General features: G+C 37.0%; 1 protein-coding gene across 1 annotated transcript in view; it reads left to right on the plus strand.

Annotated features, from left to right (window-relative positions):
* Nucleotides 1–13,118, plus strand: part of LOC106874552 (transcription termination factor 2) — a 34,216-nt gene that overhangs the window by 3,186 nt on the left and 17,912 nt on the right. The window contains exons 3-12 of the mRNA XM_014922324.2: nt 2,509–2,589; nt 3,484–3,556; nt 4,990–5,040; nt 5,701–5,934; nt 6,796–6,925; nt 7,526–7,609; nt 8,700–8,783; nt 10,132–10,314; nt 11,099–11,201; nt 12,377–12,588. Of these exons, the coding sequence (XP_014777810.1) occupies nt 2,509–2,589; nt 3,484–3,556; nt 4,990–5,040; nt 5,701–5,934; nt 6,796–6,925; nt 7,526–7,609; nt 8,700–8,783; nt 10,132–10,314; nt 11,099–11,201; nt 12,377–12,588 (1,235 nt within the window). The remainder of the gene's footprint in view (nt 1–2,508; nt 2,590–3,483; nt 3,557–4,989; nt 5,041–5,700; nt 5,935–6,795; nt 6,926–7,525; nt 7,610–8,699; nt 8,784–10,131; nt 10,315–11,098; nt 11,202–12,376; nt 12,589–13,118) is intronic.

Raw genomic sequence — 13,118 nt, forward strand, 5'->3', positions numbered from 1 at the left:
AACCTTATAGAAATAGTAGATATGGATGTGAATTATGTTCTATGAAAATATATGAAATTTTTAAACTTAGAAATAATCCCAATCTAATCAATAATAGATTAGACCTTAGGGTATTGTGTGTACACTGCTCGACTCGCACTTTTAAATTTTTTAAAAAGTAGTTAAAATTATCAAAATATAGTATTTCAACTTCTACCATGTTCATCTGGGGCTATTAATTAGCACATATTTTAAATTGGAAATTGAACCTTTATAACATATATTTCTGATCTCTCACCTTAACATATAATCTTCTTGTGATAACTAAGATTTCAACTTTATTCCATGAAAGATATTTTTTCACACCACTTCTGCTAATGCTGTTAGTTCTTAATATGTATCTTAACCCTATGTAGCTTATAAGAATAGGAAGTTTCGTAAGTTCTAAATGTTTTTAATTAGTTCCCCTAATTTAAATTTTATTTATTGTATTTAATGCTTGACTCTAAAAGGATCATTATTATTATTACATTTTTTCAGGGCTTGTAGTGGTAGTGTCTTGTTTATTCTATATTTTGACTTAAATAAATCTAATCCTTATGCCTAAAATAAATCTAATCCTTATGCCTAAAATAAATCTAAACCTTGGGTTTATTAAGGTTTAAGGGACAAAAAAAAGAAAACGAATAGTAGGAATTAACAAGGACATCCAATATAGAAACATGATAATTGATTACTAGTTTAATTAGTCATGAACTTGTTTTAAGACTAACATGGGCTAATTAAAGAATATTAATTGAATTATAAAAATAAAGCTTACCTTTTATGTGTCTTCAAAATAGTATTATTATATATATCAGCTTAAATTTTAAAATCATTTTAAAAATAATTCAAAATAGTTTTCCTGAGCCCAATATATATAATATTCTTAAACTTTACACCTTATCTATAGCCTTTGAATTCAAAATTGACATTACTTTGGGATTTTTTATTATTAAAATATTATTTAAACTAATATTGATATCTGTAAAACAATACTGATGCTTTATTCAGACTAAAGAAAAAGCTCTGTTGACCTAAATGCTTAAGGTTTAATTCCTCAACATTATGATAGCAGTAGAAAAACCCCAACCTAAAATAGTGTTGCCACTCTGACCAGAGAAACCTTTATAACCATATCCATGTATAATGCTTACACCTTCCCTTTCCTTAGAAGTGATTGCCCCTTATACTATAACTACTAGATAAGAGACAATAAAATCAGAGACAGTTAGAATTCTGCCTAGAACTAATTACTAGCCTGATAGCCTTGGCTATGTCAAGATGGATTTTTATGTATTCTTCTTCCCACTTGGATTTTAAATGTTGCCACAATTATAATGTCTATTCTACTGTAATTTTCTACATTTTTGTGCAGCTGAAGATTGCTCTACATATTGCATTTAATGTAATGCTCACATTACTTAAATAAATGGAGTAGCATGAAACGTGCGTACTGCAATCATCTTTAAAATCCGTGTTGCTTATTTTGATTATATATATATATATATTGGACGGTTTGACCGGGCTGGCACACTGGAAGGCTGCACCAGACTCCAGTCTGATATGGCATGGTTTTCTATGGCTGGATGCCCTTCCTGATGCCAACCACTCCAAGAGTTTAATGGGTGCTTTTACATTCCACCGGCACAGATACCATTTGCATGACACTAGGGTGTGTTTATGTGCCACCAGCACGGGTGCCAATTTGCATGACACTGGTAACTGCCATGACTACAATTTTTTGCTCAGCTTGATGGGTCTTCTTCTCATGCACAACATAATGCCAAAGGTCTTGGTCATTGCCTAAGTGAGGCCCAACACTTGAAAGGAACTCAACCACTTTGCCTCCATGAGGCCCAACACTCAAAGCAGCTCTACTGTAATAACATATACTAATGTATATGGTTTGTGTATTTTCTGGTGGCTGCAATGGCATAGCAGAGTATATCATTCTTGAGCTAATCATCATCACCATTATCATTCAGTCAGTCAAGACTGAGATAGAACTAAACATAATCATCATCATTCAATCAGGATTGAGAATCACCACCAATCATCAACCATCATCATCATTCAATCAAGTATTATCAACTGTCATCATCAACCATCAGTCATCAATCAGCATGCATCAATCATCAATCACCGTTCGTCAATCACCACTCATCAGTCACCATTCGTCAATCACCAATCATTATTCATCAATCATCAATCAATCAATCAAGACTGCAGTAGACCTAAATATCATCAATCATTATCATCATTCCAGCAAGACTGAGCTATCAGTCATCATTCAATCAAGATTCGGGTAGAACTAAATATCGTCATTACCTACCATCTTCAACTATCATCATCAACCATCAACTGTCATCATTCAATCAAGACAGAACTAGAGCTAAATATGATTATCACTACTACTGCCACTACCACCCCCGCCTCCATCTACATCCTGCTCAAAAATGACTATAATTTTCTTCCGTTTCTTTCCAGCATAACTCCTAGAAACTGTGATAAACATCCATCAGCTATTGTTGAATTGCAGGCCATTTATCGCAAAGATAGCGAAAACCGGTAAGAGTTTTCCTACTGTTTATTCTATCAATTAATGTGCGTATTTAATGGGATCGCACGAATACATGAACATTGAAGAAATATTAAAGAATTGGATACATTCTGGCAGTATTATTAATAGGAGAGCTGGCAGAATTGTTAGCACATGAGGCAAGTTGCTTAGCAACATTTTGTCAATTTGTACATCAAAATTCTGCTGATGTCGACTTTGGCTTTCATCCTTTTAGGGTTGATAAAATATGTACCAGTTGAGCACTGGGGTTGATGTAATCGACTTATCTCTTCTCCCCGAAATTGCTGGCTTTGTGCCAAAATTATATATATACACTGACACACACATATTATATTTATATATCCACACACATGGTGTGTGTGCATAAACTTTATTTCTAAAATAGTGAATATATATATATATATATATATATATACATATATATATATATACTCTTTTACTCTTTTACTTGTTTTAGTCATTTGACTGCGGCCATGCTGGAGCACCGCCTTTAGTCGAGCAAATCGACCCCAGAACTTATTCTTTGTAAGCCTAGTACTTCTATCGGTCACTTTTGCCGAACCGCTAAGTTTCGGGGACGTAAACACACCAGCATCGGTTGTCAAGCGATGTTGGGGGGACAAACACAGACACACAAACACACATATATATACATATGCATATATACGACTGGCTTTTTTCAGTTTCCATCTACCAAATCCATTCACAAGGCTTTGGTTGGCCCAAGGCTATAGTAGAAGACACTTGCCCAAGGTGCCACGCAGTGGGACTAAACCCGGAACCATGTGGCTGGTAAGCAAGCTACTTACCACACAGCCACTCCTGCGCCATATATAATAATGCATTTACATTATTTTCTTATATTGGTTTCTTTCTCACAGGTGTTACTACCGATGTAATCAAAAAAAGGAAGGAACAGACTGGTGCGGTTTTAGGATGAGAAAAGCTCTGAAGGTAACTTCAATTTATCATCATCGTCATTTAATGTTTGTGTTCCATACTGGCACGAGCTGGATGGTCCAAGAGGATCCAACTAGCCCAGGGTCTGTGTTGGTCTTCAGTGTCTGCTTTGGTAAGGTTTCTACAGCTGAATGCCCTTCCTAATGTTACCAACAAGGCATTCATGACAAATAACAAATGAATGCTTTTATGGAGACCTGCCGAAAGTTAGCAAGATCAAGCAAAGATGGCTGTAACTACCTGGTCACTGCATGTGTTACCCTAAACTGGAAGCAGCCAAATTAGTCTTGTGGAACCCACTTACATCAACAACTTGATTGCAGACACTGGCCTGGAATGTATCCAGGACCTAGAGGCAGTGACGATGGACCGAGAAGTGTGGCAGGTAGACTTTGTTGCTGTGACCCAAGTTGGAACCTGGTAACAATAATGCTATCCGGGTGTTTTTTTTTTGTGCCACCAGCACAAGCAAAGTAACTGTGCAGCTTGCATGACTATGAAACCCAAGGAGGGGCAGAGCAGGTTCTTGTTGTAGAGGAGTTCAATGGCTGTTTACATTTAGAAAAGTGTGTGAGGGGTCATCGTCATCATTTGTTTTCCATGCTAAGATGGATCAGATGGTTTGGCTGGGGTTGGCAAACTGGAGAGCTGCACTGGGCTTTGGTCTGATATGTCTTGGTTTGTACAGCTGGATGCCCTTTTTAACACCAACCATTTCATAGTGTGTAGTGGGTGGCATTCACGTCACTGGCACTGGTGCCTTTCACGTCCCTGGCACAGGTGCCTTTTATGTGTCACCAGCACTGGTCACAACTATGCTTTCACTTAGCTTGATGTGTCTTCTCAAGCATAGCAGCAACTCGCCAAAGGTCTCTGTCACTTGTCATCACTCCCATGAGACGCAACATCCAAAGATCATACTTCCCCATCTTGCCCCACACCTTCCTGAGTCTGCCTCAGATCAACACTTCTTTACGCAGCTCTCCTCCTCAAATAAAGGTGATGAGGTATCCAGGCAGTTACCTCAAAATTTATACTATGCTTATGAAGTTAACCCTTTAGCATTCAGATTATTCTATCAAATGTAATACTTATTCCCTCACGTTGTTTTCAATTAATCATCCATTATCTCATAGCTTCGAGATTCCAATGATGTATTTGATTAAGTTTTGAACGACATTGCTAGGTAGGTGTGACAGGCCAGATCTGGCCTGTTTGAACATAACACAGGAAGAAAATTTAGGGCTGGATATGACCAATTTAAATGCTGAAGGGTTAAATTGATAGACTACTGATGAAATAGTTGTAAGGTCACTGACTTTAGACTTGGCCCACTTCTTAATGGCTGTTTTTAAATCCTTGATTACCTTTTACAGTGTTCTTTGAGAGTGGAAACTGAGCATTAATTAGGGATCTTATTCTTCCAGGAAAATGAGAAACCCATCAAGAGTAATAAACAAGCAAACCCATCATCCAAGGTAAGGATTGTTTATTAAATGAGCATCTTTTATATTTAACTTGTTTCAGTCATTTGACTGCGGCCATGCTGGGGCACTGCCTAGAAGGTTTTTTAGTCGAACAAATTGACCCCGGGACTTGTTTTTTAAGCTTAGTACTTATTCTGTTGGTTTCTTTTGCCAAACTGATTGTAAACTCACTAGCACTGGTTGTCAAGTGGTGGTGGTGGTAGGGGACAAACGCACACATGCATGCACACACACACACACACACACGTAACACATACACAAAGACACAAACATAGATATATGCATATATATATATACGTACATACATGTCACTGAAGTGAACAAGGGCACTAATCAGCACCAGTATTGCTGGAAATAAGAGTCAAAACAACTCAGTAGCCACAAAAGGCACTCTCTTAATGAGCTGACATATGGCCAGTTTGAATATATAATAAGTTGAATATTTGGGCCAGATATGGCCTGTTTGAATATATTTGGGCCAGATGTAGCCAGTTTGAATATATAACAGGTAGAATATTTTGGGCCAGTTTTGAACCTGATGTGGTCAGATTGACTGTTAAAAGGTTAAACTGCAAAATATTATGTTTATGTATACAATGAGAATTACACTCAGAAAATACTTTTTTTTTGTTTTTGGTTAATTATTGCTAGCATGAAATTACGAAGGAATTGGCTAAAGGTGAAAAGAAAGAGCTGCCATCATTTTCATCATTGAGTAAGTCTGAGCACAAAGCGCCGTTGTTTGGAAAAGAAGACAAGTTGGAAGACAATAAACCTGTGAAGGATGGTAATGATAGCTTCACGCAATGGAGGGACAGTCCAGTCAAAGATACTTCAAGGCAGAAGGAGAAAGCCAGTCTTACATCTGCTCTTCAAAAACAAAAGGTTTGTGATAAATTTAGTGGAGATCTTTTAGATGATGATGATGATGGTTGTTGTTGTTATTATTTTATTGTTGTTTACTTTTAATATGTATGTTTGTTACAATCACTTGCTGAGACACACCAAGTGTCCTAGGGTGGGTGAAGGATAAGAGATGTTACAGTGTGTCTGAAAACTTGGGGAGGGCAAGTGGCAGGGGTAGTAGTGAAATATCTTCATGTAATTCAACACATACATTTAAATTGATAAGGTTTTTTTTAAGGATGCGGGCTGTACTTGTCAGCACAATCTTTTGAATTTCTCTGAATACATGAGATAGTGCTGAAAGGTTCCTGGTTTTAGGGGTATCACGAAATGCCTGGCTGGAGGCTCAATCTTCCAAGTTCTTATACAAGGCTTAGAAAAACTGAAGGACTGCTGCAATAAGTGTGTGTATCTGAGAGGGGAATATGTTGGATTAAAAACATCATTAACTGATCCTCCTGTATTTTCTTTTACCCAAAGCCAGGAACTTTTCAGCACCTCCTCACGTGCTGTAGAATGGTTTCTTGACATTGCGTGATAGTTGTAAATGAGTATAATTGTTATACAACCAGTGTCCTTCATGTCCAGTTTTCTGTGAGAACATATCTGATTATATGGAAATGTCTTGCTTGGAAACAGGTGAGGGTTGGTAACAGGTGGGCAGCCAGCCATTGAAACTCCACTTAAACAAATTTTATCCAACCTATTTGAGTCTAAAAAAAAATGGACATTAAAAAAACTAAAAAAACAATAAATATTAATGAAAATAAACAATGAAATACTGTATACTCATAGGTGAGAGGTATGTATAGCTAATTTCTCTGATTGTTTGTAATACAGGAGCTGTTATCTCGTGTGCAGTTGTCAGCACTCCCTGACAAAGGTGCTCGTCTCAAAGAAAATATTCAACAATTGGAAAGTAAGATCCAAAATATAGATCTAAATAAAGATGTTTCCAGAACTTCTAAGAGTAAGTTTTACTTTCAAATACTCTCCTACCTTATCACACTTGGATCACCATTTGTTTTATATTTTTGTTACTTGTTTGGAACAAATTTTTCATGCTTAGTTTTCTATCTACACCCAAGGGAGGGGGTGGTTTGAGGCAAGTCTTCTTGCACTGTTACAGGCTAGCTGAGTATTATAGAGAGTGGTGTGAAGCAACTAGAGTATTATGGTCCATCATATTGGTGTACTGAATCAAATAGTGTTATGCTTTATATTACAGTGTGGAAGGGTACACTGAATCAAACAGATAAGTTTTATAAGGAGGATTAAAGTAAATACAGCATTATAGTGTAAGGGGAGTATAGTGGTCTGATTGAGCAAACATAAAAGCATCTCAACCGTGACTGTCCTGTTCTATTTTTAACATAGTAGGGTGCAATTTGGCTGAATGACCTTATAGAGAAGCTTTTGTTGCTTGGACTGGTATATATGTCCATAAAGCAATGAATAAGGTATGCAAGCATATCTTTCCATAAAATGAAATAAAATAAATTAAAACATTAAACTTTTTTTTTTTTCATTTTATTTTATTTCTAAGTGATTTCCTCTTTCTTCCCCTCAGCACATACTGAACCTGAAATCATCAGAGTCCATCCACCAAATGAACCAGGAGGTCAACCCATACACAAAACAGTGAATAAGCCAAGTATGTATGAGATTAGTTTTACTTCATTTATGAGTGACCTGTTACATATTACAAGTTTAGAAATGAGCACAAGAGACAAACTAAGCCAAATGAATATGAGTGCCTGGCACAATGGTTAGGGTATCGAGCTCCCAACTCAAAGCCTGTAAATTCAAGTCCTGCTGTACTGTTATAAATAATTTTTGCTGTCATCAATCTTAATGTAATTGCACTGTGTTCCTGCTTTAGTGGGAATTGCTTTAATGTATTCTCAACCAGATTCCTGTTAAAGCAGTCATAAACAAGAAATATAGAAAAAGATGATAAAATACTAAAATTAGATGACTGATCACATTGTAGTTTTGTAGTCAAGTGTGTTTATGACTCATTGTTAATAGTGTCCCCTCATAGCTGTTGTTTATTTTTGTTTTTAATTGGGGAAAAAAAGATTTATTTTTCTGTAATGAAATGAGTGTGTGATAAACCTAGCACTTTGTAAACAAGCAAAGCCTAGACTCTTTAGAGTTGACGAAATTATTAATGATGTTTACTCTTCAGACAAAGAGTTTATCCTCATGTAGACAATGAGAATGATTCTGATAATCAAACTGGTGAAAGTGATGAAGAAAGTAGTGATGCAGGTGAACAAATTATGATAGTTGAGAGACAGACTTCTTATTTTTATGAATTTTTTTTTTTCAATTCTATCTATTAGTTTGCTTGCAATGAACAAATATGGTAGTTGAGAGAAAGGTCTGTTATTGCTATTCACCTGAATATTTCTGTGGTTCTATCTATTAGTCTTCCTATCAAATATGGTAGTAAAGAGAAAGGTCTGTTATTATTACTCTCCTGAATTTTTTTGCAATTCTGTCCATTGAAAAAATGTTGTAATTGTGAGAGAGGCTTATTATTGTTAATCTGAATTTTTTTGTGATTCTGCAATCGTTACTCTTGAGCTGTGTATGCAACTATTTTTTAGCATGGGAGTCCAGGTGGAGGGTAAAGTTAGATGCCGGGTCCTAGGCCTGTGAGGGTTAAGCATAGTTCACTCATCCTCCTCGCAGCAAAAGCTTTCCATTTTGTCTTAATTTCTTTTTCTTCCCCTCAGCACATAGTGAACCCGAAATCATCAGAGTCCATCCACCAAATGAACCAGGAGGTGAACCCGTACACAAAACAGTAAAAAAGCCAAGTATGTATGAGATTAGTTTTACTTCATTTATGAGTGACCGGTTACATATTGCAAGTTTTGAAATGAGCACAAGAGACAGTCTAAGCCAAATGAATATGGGTGCCTGGCACAATGGTTAGGGTATTGAACTGCCAAATCAAAGCATGTAAGTTCAAGTCCTACTGTACTGTTATAAATAATGTTTGCTGTCATCAGCCTTAACACTGTTGCATCATGTCTCTGGCGTAGCAAGAGTAGTCTAAATGTAATCTCTACTGGATCCCTGTTAATGTGGTGAAGAATATGAAATGTAGAAAAAGAAGATAAAACTATATGGCTGCAAAGTAAGCTTGTTAACAACCACACAGCCATGATTGTAACATCTTGGCTGGAGAGACTCCCTGATCTCCAAGCTATGCACCTTCTTCCAACACAGGAATATCCATAAGTAATTACTGAATGAAAAGACAGAAAAAAAAAATAATGAAGAGAAAGAAAACTATTAGAATTTTTGTCCAATTTTTTTTTCTCTAGTTTTATTTCGCAGTCATGGCTATATGGTAAGAAGTTTGCTTCCCAGCCTTATAGTTCTGGGTTCAGTCTCACTGCATGGCCTCTTGGTCCTCGGGCCCACTAAATCCTTTTAAGCGTAGGTGAAAACTGACAGACGCCTGTCATGTGTATATATATATATGTGTGTTCCTGTGTATGTGTGTGTTTGTCTTCCACTACCACTTGACAACCACATGGTTCCAGGTTCAGTCCCACTGCATGGCACCATGGGCAGGTGTCTTCTACTATAGCCTCGGGCCGACCAAAGCCTTCTAAGTGGATTTAGTAGGCGGAAACTGAAAGTAGCTATTCAATATACATACATACATACATATATATGTGTGTGTGTATATCTATGTATGTATACATATGTATGTATGTATACATATGTATGTATGTATATGTGTACGTATGTATGTACGTACATATATATATATGTATGTATGTATGTATATCTCTGTGTGTCTTTGTGTTTGTCCTCTCATCACCGCTTGACAACCGGTGTTGGCGTGTTTATGTACCCATAACTTAGTGGTTCAATAAAAGAGACCAGTAGAATAAGTACTCCGCTTAAAAAAGAAATATAAAGCGAGTCCTGGGGTCGAATTATTTGGCTAAAACCCTTCAAGGCCGTGCTCCAGCATGACCACAGTCAGATGACGGAAACAAGTAAAAGATAAAAGGTAAAACTAGTTTTTAAACATCAAATGGCTATGGGGATCCGCCAGAGTGAAGCAGTAATCAAAGGAGCCCATGGTTAAAAAATGGTTGGGAGTCACTGATTTACATTATTTGAGAATTTCATTTCTTTCTCCAGGCCAGCAAGGATCATCGAGTGTAAAGAATGAAGTTGATAGTGATGATGATGAACCATCGTCAGCTTCTGATTACTCTGAAAAGTTACAAATACATAAACATCACAATCCTCAAAATTTAAGACAAGTCAAACTCACTGAAGCTTTTGCTTTACCAAAAGAATTTCTTGAAGGAAGTTATTCACGTAAGTTTATCATTTGTTTCTACAGCTAAAGTTTGTTGTAACGGATTTTGGTTCAGTTTTAATTTATTAGTCTTGTTTAAAACTGAACCAAAATCCATTACAAGCTATGACCCCAACAAACTTTTTCCCCAATGTCTAGTAAATTCTAAGCTGAAGTGGTGACAGCATGGACTTTGTCTGTCTTCTTACTCTATCAGAGTATTTAAGTAAAATTATAATATGTCCTACTGATTAAAAACTTCTATTTATTTATTTATGCAGCTGAGGATAGGCCTGCATTTAAATTGATGTAATGATTGCATTGTTCAATTAAATGGAGCCGCTTGAAATGCTGGTACTGCATCACCTCTTGATATCCTGTTGCTTATTTTGATTTTATTCACCCTATTTTGAGTTGTACTAATAATACCTCACTAATTTTTGGTGCTTCAACTTAATCTCAATTATTTTATATATATATATAATTATTAATTTAATATGTATATATTTGTGTGTGTGTGTGTCCCTCACCACCACTTGACAACTGGTGTTTATTTATGTTCCTAATTTAATGGTTTTGGTAAAAGAGACTGATGGAATATGTACCAGGCTTCAAAAAATATGCACAGGGGTCGATTCGTTTGGCTAAAAGCTCTTCAGGGTAGTGCTCCAGCATGGCCACAATCCACTGACAGAAACAAGTGAAAAATAAAAGAAAAGATAAAGCTTTTATGCCCACTCTTTGAATGCACTTTCTTTTGGAATCATTAACCGAATAAAGGTTATCAAATCCTTGTCTTTTCAGAAGCCGGTTGGCAGCCTGCAACACTGTATGGAGGTCGAATGACCGTAACACGTCTCGAAGAAGTGAGGAACGCAATGGATAAAATTACTAACTCTTTGCATGAGTAAGCTCTTATTCTTGGAACTGAATTTCTTAAGATCTCAATTAGAGGCAGATTTAAAAATTCCAGTTTGGTGTGGTGACTGTGTTGGTGTGGTAGTATAGTAGTTATACAGGAATTATTTTAAACATGTTTTTGTGTCTCTCTGTGAAAGTGCATAGCCCAGTGGTTAGGGTGTTGCACTTATAGTTGTCAGATTGTGAGTTCAGTTCCCAGACTGGGTGGTGTGTTATTTTTCTTGAGTAAAACACTTCATTTCATGTTGCCTCCAGTGCAGTATGTATTGTAAAGAGGCAGCCTAAAAGAAGTAGAGGTAAGATTTACACTCCGACCTTGCAAAACCCTCATCAGCAATGATTATCCATACAGACCCATGGGTTGGAGGGCTGTCGCCCAAATGGTGCAGGTGTCATCTGCCAAGGAGTTGGGAATGACCAACAAATGATGGATGCAGCGACGTAATGTTGCATCACATGCACCATTACTACTGCTGCCGTAATGTCTTAGACCTAATAGATGGGCTTAAATTCAACACAGCAAATTCACAAAACACTTGATATTTGTACTGTGTTCCTGCTATTAATGAGTTTAATATGTGAAATTGTTATATCATCATCACCATGATCATTGTCATCGTCGTCATCATTGTGGGTTTTATAATCATTCATTTTGCATAAATGTTTTTTTTTTCCATTCTTGCTTAGGTTGATTGGTTATGAAGAAAGTTAACCTCTGAAAGACTGACTTCCTATTCATATATGCTGTAGATGTCTACCATTCTTATGAGCTATCATAAAATGGTGACAATACATGCTTAGACACACACATGCACATGCATACACCAAATAATGGTTTCATATTTTGGTACAAGGCCAGCAATTTCGGAGGAGTGGGGTAAGCAAATTATATTGCCACCCCAATGTCCAACTGGTACTTCTTTTATCAACCCTGAAAGGACAGAAAGCAAAGTCGATTTTGGTGAAATTTGAACTCATAAAGTAAAGGCAGATGAAGCACTGCTAAGCATTTTGCCTGGCAGTCTAATGATTCTAACAGCTCGCCACCTTATATACTAAATAATACAAATACATAATCTCTCTCTCTCTGACATAAGTATTGATATTTTACAGAGGGGAATCTCAGATTAATATTGATTCTTGTCTATCTTTGATCATCAGGCAACTCAAAACTTGTCCAAAAGAAGATGAAGAAGAGGAAGATCCTCGAGGTTTGAAGGTCTCTTTGATGCCTCATCAGAAACATGCTTTAGCCTGGTTACTCTGGAGGCAGAAACAGAACCCTTCCGGTGGTATTTTAGGTAAGAAAATCATGTTTGATTTTGGGTTTATTTTGCTTATGTGTCCTGTTGGGGTGCTGGTATGCCTAAATGGTTAAGTAGTTTGCAATCATGAGGTCTGTGGTTTGATTCTTTTTCACAGAAGATGAAATTTTTCATGAAGCTGTTTTTGTAACCATGTGGTTTTATGCGCAGTAATACCTTGGGAAAGTTCCATTGTAACCTAGCTGACCAATGCCTTGTGAGTGAATTGGGGAAAAGAAACTGTGTTGACTGCAACCATACTGGAGCACCGCTTTTAATCAAACAAATCGACCCCCAGGACTTATTTTTTGTAAGCCTAGTACTTATTCTATCGGTCTCATATGCTGAACCACTAAGTTACGGGGATACATAAACACACCCGCATCAGTTGTCAAGTGACGGTGGGGAACAAACATAGACACACAAGCATATACGACAAGCTTCTTTCGGTTTCCGCCTACCAAATCCTCTCACAAGGCTTTGGTTGGCCTGAGGCTATAGCAGAAGACACTTGCCCAAGGTGTGTTGCAGTGGGACTGAACCTGGAACCATGTGGTTGGGAAGCAAGCTTCTTACCACACAGCTATGCCTGCACCTAT

This window comes from Octopus bimaculoides, chromosome 13 (assembly GCF_001194135.2).
Source record: "Octopus bimaculoides isolate UCB-OBI-ISO-001 chromosome 13, ASM119413v2, whole genome shotgun sequence".
Taxonomy (NCBI): Eukaryota; Metazoa; Mollusca; class Cephalopoda; order Octopoda; family Octopodidae; genus Octopus; species Octopus bimaculoides.